The 21,182-nt window shown below is 33.5% G+C and overlaps 1 protein-coding gene and 1 pseudogene across 1 annotated transcript in view; one reads left to right on the top strand and one right to left on the bottom strand.

Annotated features, from left to right (window-relative positions):
• The window catches only part of LOC105060457 (exocyst complex component SEC8), a 79,325-nt gene extending 71,251 nt beyond the window's left edge, over positions 1-8,074 (bottom strand). Inside the window, exons 1-5 of the mRNA XM_073260957.1 lie at positions 7,714-8,074; positions 7,387-7,459; positions 5,057-5,269; positions 4,790-4,963; positions 2,746-2,850 (exon numbers count right to left, since the gene is read on the bottom strand). Coding sequence (XP_073117058.1) covers positions 2,746-2,850; positions 4,790-4,963; positions 5,057-5,269; positions 7,387-7,449 — 555 coding nt within the window. The 5' untranslated portion in view covers positions 7,450-7,459; positions 7,714-8,074. The remainder of the gene's footprint in view (positions 1-2,745; positions 2,851-4,789; positions 4,964-5,056; positions 5,270-7,386; positions 7,460-7,713) is intronic.
• A 1,167-nt stretch (positions 8,075-9,241) lies between these two features.
• On the top strand, positions 9,242-20,578 carry LOC105060471 (uncharacterized; annotated as a pseudogene).
• The last annotated feature ends 604 nt before the right edge of the window (positions 20,579-21,182 follow it).

Below are 21,182 nucleotides of genomic sequence, written 5' to 3'. Positions count from 1 at the left end.
TGCCCGATCCAGAAATCGCGTCGTTGTGTCTGCAAAAGGTATGCTAGTTTAAAACAGATATAATTATTCAACTGAATTCGATCTGATATATTTATAAATAATAAATATATTTTATTTCAGACAAAACAGTTTAGAGAAGAATCAGACAGTTTTGGAGTCCCATCAGCTGTCGTAAGCAAAAAGCAGATGAATCCAGGTAAATTACATATCAATAATGAGCAATGTAGATTGATATATAATTTTGCTTAATAATATCATCAAATTTGATATGTAATTTTACTTTTGTAGCTGAATGGTGGATTCATTTTGGAACGTCAGCAGAAAATTTGAGACATATGATTGTCCGTATTCTTTCTCAGACGGTCTCTGCTAGTGGCTGTGAGCGTAATTGGTCCACTTTTGCCCTTATCCACAGCAAACAGAGAAATCGTCTAACACAAAAATGCCTCGACGATCTTGTATATGTTCACTACAATCTGAGGTTAAGACTAAAATGTATTCAGGAGGAAGTTCAGTTGAAGTACACTGATCCGACGCTGGATGATTATGCCAACGAGGATGACGATCCGATCATCGGATGGCTTGCAGATCAGCAGCAGGAGCCAGAGCTTGATGAGCCAGGATCCCCTCCACGACCAGCCAGTGTGGTGGCGAGGAAGATCAGAGTGGATCCAGGACAATGGACAGAAAAAAATATTCCACATAAAGTTCCAGCTGATCAGCCAATCTGAGGAGACACAAGGGACTCATTCATCATATGACTCGCTATCCGATACATCTTTCCAGAGATTCAAGCGAGAAATGTATAGACGATCCTTCCGGCAACCAGCAAGAAGGCATCCATCCTCCCAATCACAGGAAACTCAGTCACAGAGGGGCACAAGGGGGGAAAAGAAAAAGACAGTTGTACGTGCACCACTCTCGAGAGTACAGGACCTATCTGGTTCAGATACGGACACCAGGGAGAGTGATGATGATACTGGTAGTAGTAGCCATGGATCTGATGATCAGAGAGGAACTGGAGGACAGGAGACCACCATTTATGAGACACAGCCATAGAGTGATATTCGATTCACCGATGAGTCTCAGTTTACGCATGTCACACAGGATAGGGATCATGGTGGACGAGTCGGTAGAGATCGTGGGGAGTCGATTTCATATAGACGACAGGCTCCTAGAGGTCGTCCAGCACATGATGCAGCTGCGGACGATTTTGCACGTAGAGTAGGGTCCATGGATGTATCTGGATCATCCTCGCATTATGGATCTTATTATCCACAGCCACCTTATGATCCATATGCATATGGTGCATCCGAGGCATCATCTTTCAGTGGTTACTACCCTATGCAGCTTGGAGCATCTTACGGATCAGACTTTGCTACTGGCATATTTGGATAGACTCCTCCACAACCGTACCATCATCTCGAGGATACTTCTCAGAGTCAGAATTTTAACGAGAGGTCTGAGATGTCTTACAATCCAGAGAAGATGCCTTATGAGATGATGAATATTCGAGAGTACGGTGCAGCTTGGCTAGAGGGTTGGACTGATGTCCCTTCAGACTATGTTGATGATCCAGACATCTACGAGCGTCACAGACACTCGACAAGAAATTAAATGCAGAGTACATCTTAAGATTCGTATATCAGTTATTGCGCTTTGTACTTAAATATTTAGATACATTTTAATGCGTATTTTATATATTTTTTCTTTAGTTTTAAGATGACATAGTTGAAATATAATGTAAATAAATATATGTTTGAAATTTTGGATCAAGAGTCTTTGTACCGCAACCTAACTCCAAATTGAACCCAAATATGTCAATAATATGCAATATAATGCCATATTGAGGTTGTATTTATCAATTATTAAATTTAAAAATCCAAAAAAAAAATTAAAAATCAAAAAAAAATTTGTGTACCGGTACCAGACCGGTACGTCTGGACGTACCGTGTCGGTATAGTACGATACCGATACCGTACCATATCGGTCCGACACCGGCACGCCGTCCGATACCGATACAGCAAACCTTGATTAGTTATATCTCTCTTAATTGGCCTTCATTGATCGTGTTAAACTGTGCATAGTTTAAACCTCAACTATGAACATAGAAGTCAATGTAATTATTTTCAACAGTTTGAACTACACTAAACATAATCAATACTCCATTAGATTTATTTCCTCAAAATAAATCTCACATTTTTATTTTTTATATATTTCTAGAGATTGCACTCCTTGCACCCTTTAATTTTACTTCTTAGTTCTTAAGTTCTGCGCTTCTGCTTTAAAGCAGAGGATTGTGTGATAATGGGATTGATCTTCCAATAAATCTTTTGTAAGTTGGCTTACTAAGGTTCTTCTAGCAATAAAATATCATTTACAAAAATAAACAAGAAGGAATGTACAAACTAATATAAATTATATCTGCAGTGTAATGTGGTAATATAGAAGCAAAATTCATTAAAACATTAAGTTGCCTGAAAATATTAACATCCATGAACACTGCAAAGCTGTCATGTAAAACCTCCTTATAGTTTTTAAAGCTTGATCAAAAACAAATGCCAGTTGCCCAAAAAAAGAGGATTAAGATATGAGACGACCCTTGTTTTATTTGTAAGCATAATAATATATCTTTCATCAGCACAGGCTAGAGAATACGTAAACTGTGGCCTATGTAAAGATAGGCCAGCAAATTATGAAATTTTGATGACAAACAATTGGTTGTTTAAAAGAGTTGAAACTAACCACTTGAAGGCCCTCTCTCTCTAGCATCAATGTTGACTGGACAAGCAACTGAACTGCAGCATATAACTGCTTTTCTATGATCAGCTTCTCGATGCGAGCAGGAACCTGTGACATTCATAAATGCAATAAGTGCACTGCATCTATAGCTACATCAACCAGTTCTTACTTGTTCGATATAGACAAGATCGAAAGAATACATCTGAATGCCCCAAATGAAAATTTGTTTCTTTCGGACAACAGTAACTATTAGAGAAACTAACATACATAGGACTGTAAACAGTTTTATTGAGTATGTGTAGTAATATCATATGTCCATATATGTCTGTCAGTTGCACAAGGTGCTGTGGCCGAGCTAACTGTACACACAGAACCAAATGAATTATTTCACATCTTATGACTTCCAAAAGCTTCCCAAGATCTCACCACCAACTCCACAGACTTGCTTTCTAAGAATCAAACAACCACCTTTAGATGTCTGGTTGGTCTCCTCTTCATAACAATGCCTTTGGCAAACGAAGTAGCACAGTATCATCAGAATCAAATGACATGATTATTGGCAGATTGACTGCTAAAGGTGAAGTGGAAGGGTTATCTGGAGTCTGTTTAAAATTTCTCCAAGGCCTCCAGATCTGTCATTAAACTGTCATTGGAGACCCCAAAATAACTGCTTTTCTGTTCGTAGCTCCAGTTATAGTAGTATCCCGTGAAGCCTTTCAGTTAATTCTAGCTATACGTGTGTGGATGGAGGCATAAATCTTTAATACTAGTCTAACATTCAACTACTAGATATCCAAATATCATAAAGTTACAAAAGAGTGGCAACATATGCACAAGATGCCACCCCTAAGGGTTCATATATCTAACTCTCATATAAGCTTGCTCAAAATGAGAAGCACGCCCCCAAAGAAGAGGTGATTGTTTTGTGGAGGAAAAATATTTTGCACAAGGTTGTTCCAAATTTCAAAATACATTCAGCCACCTAGAGATTAAAATAGACCAAAGCTAAATCTAACATTTTGTAATAACAAAATTGAAAGTGAAAGAATCTAAACCATAAAAATCAATATCAATAATGAGTTGCCACTTTATTAGATTCTAAAAGATTACTTGAAAACAAAAATACAATAAATAAAATACAAATTTCTCATCCCAGGAAAGCAAAGTGTCTTTGGAAAATCAGATAGCATATAGGAACTTGAAACCCATGAACTAGTTAGCATGCCTTACACACAAGGTTACAAGATGAAAATTCAAAAAATAGAAAGGAAAAAAGTAGGAAGAATAAGCACCTCTAAATTGGACTACTAAAAGGTTAAAACAAAACCTTCCTTTTACATAAGATATGAAATCTGGGGACCTTCTCAACATTAAATCTCCTATTAGCACCCCTTCGATAGTTCAACTTCCAAAACACCAACTACATTGTGTGATACTCCATGTCCCTTCAAACTACAGCAGCCTATCCTTGGAGGAAGGGCACTGAGCTAAAAACTAATGCAAAATAATCTCAAAAGGAAATGAAAGCACAATGTCATAACTCAGAAGAAACATTACAGCTACCTATATTGGGAATGGGTGTGGGAATGAAGCTGGGTGCCAAAGCAAGGAAGTGAAGTTCTAAAGAGTTCAAATAAGAAAGAACTTAGGACATATTATTATGCAAAAAATTTATATGTATTAGTTAATGTATTTTAAAGGAACATACATAACTGAAACATTCAAAAAGATTATAAGAACAATAAACCATGCATCTATAAAAGTTGTGGCAATTTGGGATTGCTGATTTAAGATAGATAAGCATGAGTGCATCAGCAAATTTAAGGTTTTGTAGTGGGTAAAGCATCTTGGATAGAAGATTCTAGCTACTAATTTAAGCGAAAAGGTAGCTTCACACAAAATCAAGAGCACTCTTAATGTACATAGAGATATACTAGCATGCATGCTCTGACATGGAGCTGCAGATTGTAAAACAATTCTTAGAAACTTCTCTTTAATTGCATGTGTAATTTGTTTAAGGGTTGGAATGGATACAAGAGATACAGACCTTGGCTACACCCTCAACTTGATCCAGCAGAGATAGAATGTGACGTAGTGTAAGAGATCGATACCACAATTGATGCAGCTGCTTGTTTCGAGAACCTAGAAGTTTCTTTGCCTCTGCCATATCAACCTTTAGCACAGAAATGCTTTCAGCGGATTCGCTAAACAACCGCAGGATCTGGGGAAGGCAGAAAGAAGCAAATTAATATTGATGGTTTAACTCAAGAAAGTGCCGATGGTTAGCTATTCAAAAGAAAAGCCTTTGACTAACATGGGAGTAGTTTTGAATTGCTTTATTGAAACCATGATGATATGAATGTACAACTTCGTCAACAATATCCTCGATGAGATCGCTTTGTTCCTTCAAGAACTGCATTTCACCTTCACGATCCTTCGACGTCAAAATGTGCACAACATGAGGCAGAGAATCAAAACGTGCAGCTGCCCAACCTTCATCTATTCGAGAAAGTCCTTCTCTCAAATACTGCACAGTTGAAGACATAAGCTAGAATAAGAAATGGATGATTCATAAATGCTTTACTGATTTTTTTTTGATTAACTTATAATTAGTGTTGATGATGATGATGATTTCAAGCTAAAACATACCTGCCAATAGGACAAAAAAGCAAGTATGAACCATACACCCTGACATAGATTTGAATATATGAATCCACCCATGGAATAGATGCAGAAATCTTCAAGATTTTTTGAAGTGCAATTTTTTATAGGAGGGGGTGATAAGATGGGAAGTGGAATTTAAAAAAAAAAAAAATCCATACTACAAATTACTAAAATAGATAGTCCATGGTAGCTAATATGTATGCTGTGGTTACATAAACTTCATAGGTTGTCTTAAACTTTTGCACCTAGTACATAGCTTCTATAAGATTATGCATGCATCTAGAAGATTTAAAAATTACATGATAAAAATAATACATGATAATGCAAAATACAAGATGCATGATGGATGGACCAGTATTACCAGGACACATGACATAGGTCTGGAATCATTCAACAAAGCAACCTCAAAAAATAGGACTAGGGATGTATAAATAAATATATACCATCTCCAAAAACAACAATTAGAGAATATTTCATTCTGATTATGTGTATTATTTTTCTGCCAGCCCTTCCACTTTTCGAGAATCACTAATTCCTATTTAAACAATTATCACTATTTCAAAAAAAATTTCAAAATGATATTATCCTTGAAAATATTTAAGTAAAAAAACATAGATCAGCTTCCTTTTTTTTTTGTGGGGGGGTGTTGTGGGGTGGGGGGATTTGAAGAAAATGCTTCTTGGTTGTGGAGTCCAGCTTTCAACAACCACATCCCACTTCCTCTCATTCTCTTTCCACCCTCTCCATTCCTCATCTTAGAGATAAGTCTGCTAATCCTTCCAAAGTAACCACAATCAACAGGTTCCAACCCTCCTGATGAACAATAAAACCAGGAACCTTGTGCTTTGCTCATTAGTTTGTTCACTCTCTTGCTTTTGTTATTGGAATTAGCTGTTAGTTCACTGGTCCCCTTTTGTTTGTTCATGTTTCATTCTCTTATATACAATATATTTACTGTTGGAGATGACCAAAAAACACTGCTTAGAGCTAGCATATTTACTTGTATATAATGAGATAATATTAAGGCTTCATCTTTAGCAAAGATCTATAACTTCTCAAAGAGTCGCCAATCGTTGTATCTTTTTTAACATGTTTGCTGATCCAGCTTTTCCAGTGATATTTGATGTAGTGAAAGATCAAATATGCCTTCCTTGATTTTGTTAAAGCTGATTATTTTAGACCAACTAGAAGAATGTTATCTTAGACCCTTAATATAATATATTACTATTAAAATAACCATGTTTTTTAGTTCTATATAACCTTGGAGGTGAAGTATATGGCGTGGACCTTTGGAATTAAGAGGCAATGACTCCCGGTATAAAGTAAGTGGGAGTTTACTATGAGGATGCATGCTCCTGGAATTTAGCCTTTCATAACAGGATGTGAATGGTCCTTAATCTGGATATGTTATAAGAGAGTTTCCCAGCAATGGTAGGGTAGAACAAAGCCAAGTTATGTGATGCTAGCAGATAGGCATGAAGATAAGGGATAAGGGACAAGGTCCGAAAGCACCAACATCAACAAGAGAGAACTGGTAGCGTACAAAAAGCAATATCAAGATCATAACATTCAGATCAGAAACATTTTGCTTTTCCCAATCATGATTGGTAATTTAGACTCCTCGTTGAATGTTTCATGTAGAATAAAGATTTCCATCAGCTCTTCCGGCTTAAAACACTTCCTTGCTTAAACTAGCCTTTTAATGAATGCTGACAAGTGAATGAGTGTTGATTCATTCAATTGTCCATTTCATGTTAGCATACACTATTTCTATGGTTTCATCCAAATGACTTTCTTGACAAAAATTCACACAAATTATATCATCCAAATGACTTTCTTGACAAGAATTCACACGAATTATATCAACCACATTCTGGATGAGAATTTGACTGTAAAACGATGGAAACTTATTCAGAAACTCGATGAAGAAAAGCAATAGGGTAAGAGGAGAAAGATTACTGCTCGACATTTGAAACTTACAGACTTGTCAGCAGGAATGGGCAGCCCATCAAAAATCCCTTTACTCCGTCCGGAGCTCATCATGTTGACCAGCCTGAAATAAATCGCACAAAGTATCACTAAAAAGAAAAATTCTTCAAGAACGCGCAATTCATCAATCCATACGAATCAGGTTCCATGAGAGAGCAAACACTCCATCGTGTTCGAGAAATTTGTCGAGAAAAAGACGACTCATAACCGAGATCTCAGCCTCCAAACAAGCTAATTACGAACCGACAAATCCATATGTGCGGGGGGAGAGAGAGAGGGAGTGGGAGAGAAATGGAATTCAAGACCCCGATGAGGTACCTCAAGATCTAGTCGTTGGCCAGCGAGCTTATCTAGAAGACGGAAAGAATTCCGAGATCGATCGACCGAGCGAGCGAGCTCGAGATCGATGGGAGCTAAAAATGGTGGCGGGACAGCGAGATCCACCGAGAGGTAGAGAAGGGTTTGGAAACTACGGCGATCGTCCCGTTCCCGAGTTAGATCCGGCCCAAATCAATTCGGAGTAGGATTGGGAGATGGTGGCGATGGCGGGTCTAGGGCGTAGAGGGAAGCAGGATTTCTCGACGGAGCGGTGGCGCCGGCGGCACGACGACGGCCCAGGAGGAGAATAGAGGAGGCAAGTGACGCTGCTCGCGGAAATAACAGAGCCCTGTTGGCTTCCTTTTCCCCTCTCATATTTGGGCTTCATGTTGCGTAAAAATAGCTTACGTGGCGTGTTTTAAGGAGTTGTGATCCGTTGTAATTTTCCTTGCTGCACACCTGATCCGGTGCACGGCAGCCTACGACCCCACTTGGCCCGACCGGCTCCACTGCGGAAAAATAAAATTAAAAATAGGGGATAGACGCTCTAAGAAAAAGTAACCAACCAATCTAATATATACGCGTATCCTCGGTGAAGAACGAAGGTGCGCCACCGCGGACTCGAGAACGACTGTATTTCTAAAAAATTTATGTAAAATAATTATTATATTTTTAATAAATATAAAATCATATTTTTTTACTTACAAATTTTATATAAATAATAATATTATATTATATTAATACTAATATAATTATATTATATTATATTATATTATATTATTCAATTATAATAATTTATTATATTAATATAATACTAACATATATTAATATTATATTAATATTAATAAAATATTAGATTAGTATAAATATCAAAATAATATTCATAAATTATAATATATATTAAAATAAATATTATGTTATATTAATATAAATATTAAGATATTATTAATATAATATTATATTAATTTTACAAGGAGGAGAAAATGGAGATCTTGGCATATATCATTTATCAATATTTCATCTTAACCATTCATTAATATTTTATAAAATTTCAATCATAAATTTTAAAAGAATAATTTTGAAAAAAAATAAAAATTTTTATCCCATTGGAAGTTCTAAAATCCACCTCTCTCATGAGTTTTCACTTCCATGAGATATGAGAAGTATTTTTCTTTGAAAAGAACTTTTTATATTCTCTGTCTTCGAACTAGGCTCAGGCTAGTCCGATTTCGAGTTGAGCTTCAGGCTAGTCTTAAAAGAGTTCATGCTGAGTTTGGGCCTAATTATATGATCCATTTATCTTTCACGCTACGTTTGGATATATTTTTGGTCCGACCCAGGCTCGAATCCGAAGTCAACCCAATTAAGAGTCCGATTGCATGCTAAATCCCCTGGTGAACAACACGCAACATTATCCCTTATATCCCACGATGAATAACATGCCATATTGAATGACCTTTCTCCAGCACATATCCTATTTTCTCCCTCTCTTTTCGCCGCACCATCGGAGAGAGAGCTAGAAGAAGCCATGGATCCTAAGGGTTGGGCAAAAATGAAGCAGTGTCCGGAGATAGCAGAGAAGCTCCTTGTGGTGCGAGACCTTATGGGGAGCAAGCGATTTATGGAGCGGGTGATGGAGGTGGACCCCCTCATCGATGGCATTGACCAGATCCTCATTATCGCTGACATCCCACTCGCCTCCTAGCACCATGTCAACAACCACATTGACTAGTACGTCGTCCTCCAGCTCCCCTCCTTCCCCGATGGCCACGACCCCTCCACTGTCAAGCTAGCCTACCACCGTCTTGCCCTCCTCCACCCCAACTGCAACCACTCCCCCGATGCAAATTGCTGCCTTCCACTTCATTTTCGATGCCTGATCAATCCTCTCCGACCCCTCCAAATATCCCTCTTCGATGTCAAGATCCACATCGTCGCCTCTGTCGCCGACAAACCCTCGCCATCCTCCACAACTGTCAGCAATCCCACGGCCGCCACCTTTTAGGCAGCATGCATGTTCTACTGCCATCTCTACCAATACGCTCACACCTACCTGAGCTACTCCCTCCACTACCCCACCTACCGTCGGGCTTTCAGCGCTATCGAGATCGTCGCTCCGCAGCCCATCATCCCTAATACCGAATGTACTACTGCTCCTAGGTCCTACAGTGAAATACTAGACCTCCAGCATGCTGCCTCCTCTCGTGGGAGGGGAACTAAGTGCGAGGAGCCATGGGTGGAGGGAGGTGGAGCAGCCGTAAGTGGTGCGGCCGCGAGCAAAGGGAGGTGGAGGAGCTGGAGGTTAGGACTTAACCTTTTTTTTCCTTTTAAGAGAAGGAAGAGAGCTGCTGAATACTTGATTGGGCTGGTCCAATTAGATTTGAGCCGGGCTTAAGCTCGAGCTCGGGCCAGGCTTGCGCCTAAATTCTTCAAAAATTTTTGGATCTAAATCTGTCCCGAAGCCCCAAAAAAATTTGGGCTAGAGTCGGGCAGAGATGTGGCCCGACCCAACCTAACCCATTTTCAGTCCTACTCTCCTCTTAAAACTCTACCCAAATAAGAAGACTCTTCTTTACTTTTCAAGAATTACCACTTCTCTCCTCCACTTCCTGCGAATCAAATAAGTCCTTAATTTCTTTTTTTTTTGTTTCGATATAAATATGATGACCCATGTAGGTATATATTTAATTCTATATCTGCTATATGCTGGACAGATCTTAGATAATTATATAAGATCAAAAAATCTAAATATGTAAAGATGGTAATCAAGTCGGTCAGGTCGGATAGCACCTATTTATTAAATAGATAAAAAATTTAAATTTGAATCCAAATTGTTTATTAAATCGGCAATCTAACTTGACTTACATAAACTATTTATAGATAAGTCAAGTTAGATTAAACGAGTTAAATAGATTTGTTGGCTTTTAACAGATTAAATGAATTTAAATAGATCTAAAAAGTCAAATAGAATTTAAATGGATTAAATAGATCTTAAATGGATTAAATGGGTTAGTTTATAACCCGATCTAATTATTAAATAGATTAAAATGTGCTAAATGAGTCAAAGATCCAAACTTGAATCCAACTCATTTAATAAATAGGTCTAAATGGGTTGACCTATTTATAACGCAAACTTATTTCTGTTAAACCAAAGCCAACTTAAAGCATGTTGTTTGTTGATTGGATTAATGATTTAGATTATAAATTGCCGCATCTATTTTCTTGGCTAGCCCTAGACCAAAATTTGGTTTGATTATAGAGAGTTGAATAAGATGACTATATGGAACAAATATCCTTTGCTTTGGATCGATGACTTATTTGATCAGCTATAGAGAGCCCAAGTCTTCTCTAAGATTGATCTTCGATCGGGCTACTATCAATTGAAAATCAAGGTAGAAGATGTCTCAAAAATAGCTTTTAAGATAAGATATAAACATCATAAATTTTTGATGATGCCATCTGGATTGGCTACTGTATTAGCAGTATTTATGGATCTAATGAATAGAGTATTTAAACTCTTTTTGCATCAATTTATGATAGTTTTTATTAATAACATCTTAATCTATTTTAAAAACAAAGGGGATTATGAAAGATATTTGAGATCTATACTTCAAGTGTTGAGGAAAAAGCAGTTGTATGCAAAATTAAAGAAATATGAAGTTTTGGCTAGATAGGATAGTATTTTTGGGGCATGTAATATCAAAGGATGTCATTTTAGTAAATCCAAACAAGATAGAAGCCATCATTAAGTGGAGTCGGCCAACCAATATTTTGGATGTCCGTAGCTTCTTAAGGTTGGCTAATTATTACAGAAAGTTTGTTAAGGGGTTCTCTCACATAGTTATGCCATTATCCCATTTAACTCAAAAAGATGTTAAATTTAAATGGATAGAAGAATGTGAATAGAATTTTGAAGAATTAAAGAAGAGATTAATATCATCTCCAGTTCTAACTTTACTCTCTAGGAATGAAGGTTTCGTTATCTATAGTAATGCATCTAAAAAAGATTTAGGATGTGCTTTAATACAATATGGTAAGACAATGGCTTACACTTTAAGACAGTTAAAATCTTATTAGCAAAATTATCTTACCAATGACTTAGAATTAGCAGTTGTTGCTTTTACTCTTTAAATCTAGCTATGGTAAATGATGTAAGATATATACTGATCATAAAAGTTTGAAATATATTTCACTCAAAAAGAGCTGAATATGAGACAAAGAAGATGGTTAGAACTTCCAAAAGACTATGATTTATCTATTAATTATCATCTAGAAAAAATTAATGTCATAGCAAATGTCTTGATCAAAATATCTTTAAAATGTTTGGCTATATGATCAATACCCAAAAGTTGATCTTAGAAGATTTGAAAATATTAGCAATTGAGATGTTGATGCATAACTCTAGTAAACTTCTAGCTTATTTAATAGTTCAGCTTACATTGATTAAAAAAATTAAAGAAGCTTAAAGCAATGATTCTCATCTACAAAAAAATTAAATGTGAAGTAGAAGCAGGTACTCGACCAGAGTTTTATATTCACAGTAATGGTTCTTTAAAATTTGGCATGTCACTATATGTGCCTAATGTTGTAGAACTAAAAAAGAAAATATTAAAGGAGGCCCATGATACTACTTATATAGTATACCCTTGGAGTATTAAGATATATAGAGACTTAAAATAAAATTTTGGTTAGAGTAATATGAAGATAGAAATTGCTCAGTAAATTGCATAATATTTGATGTGGCAATAAGTAGAGCTTGAACATATGTAAATAGTAGGACAACTATAGCCTCTTGGCATTTTCGAGTGGAAATGGGAACATTACAATGGATTTTATGATTGGATTATTCAGAACCCTCAATGGTAATGATGCCGTTTGGGTGATTATGGACAAATTAACTAAGTCAGCACACTTTCTGCCTTTCAAAGTTGGCCATTCAATTGAAAAATTGACAAGACTATATGTTAAAAAAATTATGTGATTGCATAGAGTTCCAATAACAGATAGAGAAACTAGATTCGTATCTCGATTTTGAAAGAATTTGTATGTGGCATTAGAGATCAAGCTAAATTTTAGTATGGCCTTTCATTCTCATACATATGACCAATTAGAAAGAACTATTTAGATTTTAGAGGATATGGTAAGGACTTATGTCATGGATCTAAGAATCTCTTGGGAGGAATATTTATTCTTGATGGAATTTGCTTACAATAACGGTTATCAATTTAGTATTTAAATAACCTCTCATGAAGCACTGTATGGCAAGAAATGTAGATCATTTATTTATTGAAATGATGTAGGTGAAAGAAAATTATTGAAATCTAAAATTATTCAATAAACTGTGTAAAAAGTGCAACTAATCAGAGAGCGGCTCTATACAGCTCAAAGTAAGCAAAAGAGTTATGCTAATATGAGAAGACGGAAGAGTTTCAAGTAGATGAACGTATATTCTTAAGTGCATCGCCTAATAAAGGTATTATGAGATTCAATATCCGAGGTAAATTGAGCTTTTGATTTGTGGGTCCTTTTAAAATATTAGATAAAATTGGAGATGTGACTTGCAAACTTGCATTACTATCAGACTTTATTGAAATCAATATTATATTCTATGTATCAATGCTAAAGAAATATATATCAAATTCTAATTATATTATAAAGTAGGAACCTTTATAGCTTAGAGAAAAATTGACTTATGATGAGGAGCCAATATGGATAGTAGATAGGAAAGATCAAGTTCGAAGATACCAAACTATCTTTTATATCTTGGTTCAGTGGAGTAACCATAATAAAAGAGAAGCTACTTAGAAGTTGGAGGATGAGATCAATGAGAGATACCCTCATCTTTTTATAAATTTAGGTATGTAAATTTTGTTCGAGGATAAGATTTAACTAGGAGGGAGAATGTGAAGCATGACTAGCCCAGCCAGTCCAAACCAAATTGGAGCCCACTTGTAAGGTGATGCCCACCCTTAATCTAAATCAAAATAGAAAAAATTTATCTCTTATTCCACTGCCATCCACCGAATCCTCTCTTATTTCTCTCTTTCTTGTGACAACACCCCCTAGCCCATCACTCTCTCCCTCTTCTCTCCATTGCATCTTCTCTCCATCTCTCTCTCTCTCCCTCTTCTCCCCATAGCATCTTCTCTCCATCTCTCTCTCTCTCCCACACACACACTCTCTCTCTCTCTTTCCTCAACCTCTTTTTTGGCCCATATTCTTTTTCCCCTCAACTTCCTCTTCTTCTTCTCCTTTCTATTTCATGTTGACTGCTGCTCCTTATCTTCTCCCTCCTCAATTAAGGTAAGGCCCAAATCTCTCTTTAAGTTTAATTTTTTAGATTATAGAATCTATATTGAATGGTTTAAGGTAATTAGTGAGATAATTTTGAAGTTTTGGAATGATAAGGCAGGGATAAGTCAGAGAAAAAAAGTATTATGAAGGAATTGAAGTAATCTTGGGCTAATAGATTCTATCCTATGATAGTCTAGGATTTTTAATTCTGTAATGGTTAAGCATTTCAATATAAAAATTTAATCAAGAGTTATTAACTCATTACTCAATCAATTTGCAAAATTTGAAAATTTTTGGATGTTATTTGATAGGATAAATAATCTCAAATTGAGACTATGGTGCATAGAAGGGGCAGTTAATTAAAAATTTAGATTTTAAAATTTTAAAAAATTTTATAAATTATTATAAGACAATAATATAATGTTGATTTCAGATATATATGTATATTTTGGATTATTAGGTTTCAAAAATTATCAGTGAAGCATTAAATAACTTGATAGTAGATATCTGCAAGGTAAATAATTTTTATTTAATTAAAATAATTATATAAAATAATGAACACATATAGTTGAGAATGTTCTTTAATTTAGTTGTTGCTGAATATTTTTATTATACTGGTTATAGCGAGCCAAGTGTAAATCATAGAATTATGAGTATTTTATATTTTGAGTAATTTTGGTATTTTGGTAATTTGATAATTATATATTTATTAAAATTATTTTTGATTGATGAAATTCCAAAAAAATTTTGATATGAATATTCAAAATTTGTGTTAATAATTATGAATATATTATTCATGTTTGTATATTGATTATTAAAAATTTGATGAATTGTCATTTTTATAGATTTTATGTATTGATTTAAAATTTTATATATTGCAATCCTATATGTATATTAGTAACAATTATTTAAATTGAGTTTATGTATATGTACTAAACTCTTAGTCCATCTACATTATGGATCCTGCCATCCGGGGGTTATACTTTGGCAATTGGTATTGATTATTTCAAAACTTGATACTATACATCTACTCCGTAGGAGTTAAATGCAGTACTATGGATCTACTCTACAGGGGTTAAATACAGTATTAGAAACTTACTCTATAGGAATTAAATGTGGTATATTGAGCCCTATCATAGGAATTATATATAACCTTAGCTGTATAGACTGATGAGTTAATAGAATACTTTTAAAAGATATAATCTTTTGATATCATTGGAAACTTTGGTGTAATCATTTGATTTCGATATTGATTCTGAAATACTTTTAGTTTACATAATGAGTTTTTGGTTTACATGGTTGTATCTATATTGCAAAAATTGTAAGTTTGACTCGAACTATAAAAATTATATTGTTATACTAGTTATTATATCAAGCACTTATTTAGCTTCGATAGCTTAATTTTTTTGATTATTTTTTAGTTACTTATGGAGCTACATTGCAAAAAATTACAATCAAGAACAATAATATCGCAAACTTCTTTTCTCTCTTTGTATAATTATATGAGATATTGTAAAATAATAATAATCTCTATGATCTAATCAGATAATTTAATAAGTAAAAAATAATCAAACAACTCATAAAAAAGATGCTATAATTTTGATGTGAATCTTTTACTATTTAGAATAATAGAATTACTATAGAATTTTTATAGATCAACTATAGATTACATGAATATATCATCAAAAATAAATATTGACTTCGACAATAAAAATAAGCATTATCAATAAAATAGATTTAAATAGTAAATAGAAATAGAGGACAAACCTCATTAAATATATGGATGCTTGAAATAATTAATAAATAAAGCTTTTCAAAGATTGAAATCATTTGATTTGTAGTTCTCAATGTTGGAAACAAGATATTAAATTTTTATTAAAATTAGGATACAATCAATCATCTGATCATCTAATAAAGTAACATCATTTTTTAGTTTTTTTTTTCATTTTTTTCTCATTTTTTGCTTTTTCTCACCACCACTATTATCGTGCCACCACATCTTTCTCACACAGCAATGCTCTTAGTGAAAAAACCCATAGAGCCATATATTTTTTTATTATTTTAAGAGGATATGGGTCCTATATGAGGAGGGACCACATCAACAAATCTCTTCCTCTTGATCTATGTGGGAGGTTCTATCAAGTTGCTTTCTCTCTGCAAATAATCAACATTTTCATGGATAAGTTTTAAGTCATCATATCCGATTTATTGTTATCAGTATAGATTTTCTCAAGATTTATCTTCAAAACATCCCAAACCTAATAATATCTCACATCAATATGCTTGGATCTTGAATGAAATATTAAGTTTTTTAAAAGATGGATACACTTTGACTATCACAATAAAGTATATACTTTTTTTATTCTAAACCCAACTCTTATAAAAAATTTTTAATTTACAAAAGTTTTCTGCAAACTTCTATCACTCCAATATACTTGGCCTCTATAGTGGACAAAGCAATATATTTTTATAATTTAAACTATCATAATATTGATCCCCCTAAAAAGGTCATCAAGTATCCTGATGTAATCTATATCACCACTTCACAAATAGTATGATTCATTCCCCTAGTAACTCTTTTATGTAGAGATATTTTAGTAACAGTTTTCTCAAGCCTGATGTAATGATCTATATAATATTCCTCAAATAGATCTCTTTATTCACCATCATTATCTTTCCAAATATACTTTAGTTATCTTTCTGTTTTTCTTGTAACACTAGTATAAAAATGCTTGAATACATCGAATCTTTAGATTTTAAAATAAAAATCCATACTTTTTTAAAATAATTATCAATAAAAATAATAAAATATAAAGCACCACTAAGAGTTCTAGCATCTCGAGTACAAACATCAATGTAAATCAAATCTAAAACATGTGATCTTCTATATGGAGAGAATTTATGAAATATGATTCTATATTATTTGCCAGTTAAATACTCTGTGCATGTTTTTAGTGACTTACCTTTCATAGAAAATAATTTTTTTCTAGTAAAGATGTCAAGTCCCTTTTCGCTCATGTGGCTAAGCTGCTTATGTCATATTTAGTGGTAGAATCTTCAGCTATATTTACCTCTACCTTACATAATTTTGTCTGTATCATATAAAGTGTATTTGATTTCTTTCCTCTTGCTACCACTAGAGAATCTTTGGTGAGTTTTTATTTTTTTCATGAAAATGGCTGTAATAATCTTCATTATCAAGTATTTCAATGAAAATCAAGTAGAGATAGATATCTGAAACCCGTCTCACTTGTTTCAGCAATAATTGGCATCTAATACTAGCCCAAGCTAACCTTAGGGATGGCAAATGAAATCTAACTTGTGGGTGCCCGCCCCATTCCATCCCATTTTGGTATAAAAATACTCACCTCGTTTGGGTACCGATATGGATATGGGTAGAATTTTTTGTATCCAGTATGGATATATGATTATATCTGCAGATAATATCCAACCCATGGTATATTATATATATAATATTATTATATATATAAAATATCCATTTGTGTTGATAGATTAGTACTAATATACTATTATCTATAGTATCATATATAAAACAAAGAACAAAAACCAACATACTTGCAATTAATAAATCATAATGATAATTAAAAAAAAAGTCCAAAAAAAATCCTAGATTTAGTCTCTTTTTAATAATAAAATTCTATTCTCTTTCTCCTCTCTTCTTCGACGGCGACCTCCTCAGCAATAATCAAGCACTTTCTTTTTTGACCTCCACACTCTAGTCACTTTTCTTTCTCTCGACCTCCAAAGGTAGTAATCTCCTCACCAATGGTAAGACTCTCTCTTAGCCTCTCTTGTTGAATTTATTATCTAATTTGAGCATGAGAAACATACTGGATATAGGCTTGTCGTGAATTTAAAGAAAACCTACAGTATTCTTTTTTTTGATTTAAATATTTGTGAGTATTGACAATCATACATTATGACATGTATAACTCTTTTATCTTTTAGTAAAAAGTATGTTCATTATCTTTAATTTGATTTCTCTCTTGTTTTTACTAACTTTAGTCATGATATAAAATGACTTTGGTCTATTTCATCCTTACTTTATGTTACAAATTAATAAAAAAGAAATGCTATAATTTTGGTTATGGTTTGGTCACTTTTAATGTTAGATTAATCTCTTATCATATTTGGATGTATTTATAATATTTTTAGATTTTGATATTCATTTTACAGCTATGGGCAACAAGTCGAAAGAGGTTGGTGAAAGCAATACATAAAGTCAAACACTGATTGAGATAATACCAATCTCAAGTCAAGATAATTCACCCTCTCTATCTTCAAATATTGTAGCACCTACACCAACAATTAAAAATGAAGAGAGTAGTAAACTAAAATTGTATTCTAATGTTTGGGAGCATTTTAAGAAAAAAAAGATGGACAATACTTGAAAAGTCATATATAATAATTATTTCAAATATTTAAGTATGGAGACTAAGAGTAGCACTTCTCATTTGAGGGAGCATATCAAAATGTATTCGAAGAGGAAACACAGTGATGTTCATTAAATAATTTTAAAAACCACTCAAAAGAAGATGGAAGGAAAGATAACTATTGGTACATACACGTTTGATGTAGATGTTGCAAGAAGTGCATTAGTTGATATGATTGTGATGCATGAATATTCATTATCAATTGTGGATCATGAAGGATTTAGAAAATATTCAACGTCTCTTCAACCTTTCTTTAAGATCCCTAGTCGAAATACCATAAAAAATGATATTTTAAAGTTATATCAAAGCAAGTTATTAAAGATATTAGGTGAGTTTCTAAACTTGCCTTGTACGTTATCCATGACAACTGAACATCAAAAGAGGGGTTACATAGCTGTGACAGCCCATTACATCGATGATTCATGGATTTTACAAAAGCATGTCCTTAGGTATTAATAAACATATTATGTTTATTTAAGTTCTTTTACATATAGGTGTTAACTTTTGATCTTTAATATATTAGATTTTGCTAACTATTTAATTGTTTCTTTTCTTGCCTTTTAATAAGTTTTGCTATATGCCAACTCCTCACACAAAGGAAGTTATATCGGATGCCTTGATGGATACATTGATGAATTGAGGGATTGATAGTAAGATTTCTATAATTATCTTAGATAATTATCCTATTGATGATGGTGTCATTGAGATCATGATAGATAGATTGACTCGTGGTGAGTTAATATTAGATAAAACTTTTATTCATATGCATTGTTGTACACATATCCTAAATTTGATTGTGCAAGATTGGTTAGGTGTGATTGAAAGTGGAATTGAAAGAGTTCTAAGTATTGTGTATTGAATCACTATGCCTAAGAGAGATAAAAAGTTCATAGAGGTAGCACGATAAATAAAAGTCAAAGTGACAAAGAAATTCTCTTGATTGTAGAACTCGATGAAATTTTATATATCTAATGCTTGAGAGTGCATTGCCTTATATAGATATTTTCTTTCATTTAAGTCAACGTGATTCAAAATATAAGTCTTATCAGACTGCTCAAGATTAAGAGATTGCAAAGATTGTGTGTGATAAATTAAGAATCTTTCATAATGTGATAGAGTTGTGGTCTGGAACCAAGTATACAACTACAAATCTTTACTTTTTCGAGGTTTGCTAGATTAAGATATGTTTGAGGGAGTGGCTTAATGATCTGAATGAGAGGATGAAGAAAATGATGGAAAAGATGCTTGAGAAGTATAATAAATATTGGGATATGATTCATGGTGCTATAGATGTTGCTTGTGTCTTAGATCTTTAATACAAGACAGTACTATTATAGTACTATTTTAAGAAAATTTATTATGATAAAGTTTCTGATCATGTTGATAAGATTCAAAAGCTTTGTATCTAATTATTTGAAGAATATAAAAAAAAGCTTATTAAGATAGAAAATGATAAGCAATCTTCAAATTCCTCACCCCCTCAACAAAATTTCTTGGAATTGGATGATCCAGATCTCGCTATGTTTCTTAATGCTACAAAAAGGTTAAAAACTTATGTCAAATTAGAATTAGATTATTATCTAGATGAAGATATATTATCAATATCTAATGACTTTGACATTCTAGCTTGGTGAAAATCCAATGGTATTAAGTACCCTACTTTACAAGCAATGACGAGAGACATTTTAGCCATTCCTGTGAGCTCAGTTCTATCTAAGTTTTGTTTTAGTATGAAAAGTAAAATTTTGAGTTCATTCAGAAATAAGCTTCACCCAAAAATAGTGGAGCCATTAACTTGTTATCAAAATTGGCTGTGGACAGAAAAAGATATAAAAAATCAAATTTTATTTTTATCTAAGCATTTATTTATATTTTTGTTTTTGTTATCAATGTATTCATCTATTGTTTTGTTTTGTTTTGTTCTTTAGCTTCTTCAGATTCATCCATCAAAGTACCTCTCCTCTTTTATGATGACTCGGATGACGAAGATGATTCTCCAATTACTAACATGGTAATAAACTAAAATAGTTATCAATTTATTTATTTTTGTGTTCTTTGATCTTTTAGTTTTTTCTTTAAGCGCATTGATTCTTTGGGGATATTAGCTTTGTATGTAGTGTTGGTATATATTATATGTTTTCACATACTTTTGTAGGAATAGTATGAGCTTGTGATGCGACTCCTGAGAGTTGATGGAATGGGAGTTAATGGATGGACAACAAGAATGATTACTCATGGATTATGCGTTTTAGATTTAATGTAAGATAATTTAAGCTTTGTTGATTTGTTTACATTAGATGATATTTTTTAGTGCTTTTATTGCTTATATGATATTTTTTTTTTAAGATTTATGATGTTATAGACTGATTTGGATTAATTTTGAAAGATTGATAATATTATTTTGATGTTGTTTGTAGTATTATTTTTATGTAGATAGGTTTTGGATGTTCTTTCTTGTTAGATTTTAGGATTTTATATTGTTTGTTTACGTGAAAGTATAGAAGAAAAGAATAATTTCAATATTACTCAAATGGGTATCCGATCCGTGCCTGACCTACAATCACCAAGGTGAGGCAGGTAGGGTTAGGTATGTATATAATATATTACCCATAGATAAGATATTGATACTATATTGTGAACCCACTATGGGTACGGACAGGGTATGGATAGAGGAGTGTAGAGGTGCGAGTAAGGTACGAATATAGCCAAACTCATACCTAG

The sequence above is a fragment of the Elaeis guineensis genome, chromosome 7 (genome assembly GCF_000442705.2).
Source record: "Elaeis guineensis isolate ETL-2024a chromosome 7, EG11, whole genome shotgun sequence".
Taxonomy (NCBI): Eukaryota; Viridiplantae; Streptophyta; class Magnoliopsida; order Arecales; family Arecaceae; genus Elaeis; species Elaeis guineensis.
Note: the sequence above shows the minus strand (reverse complement) of the source record. Positions and strands in the feature narration are given on the sequence as shown.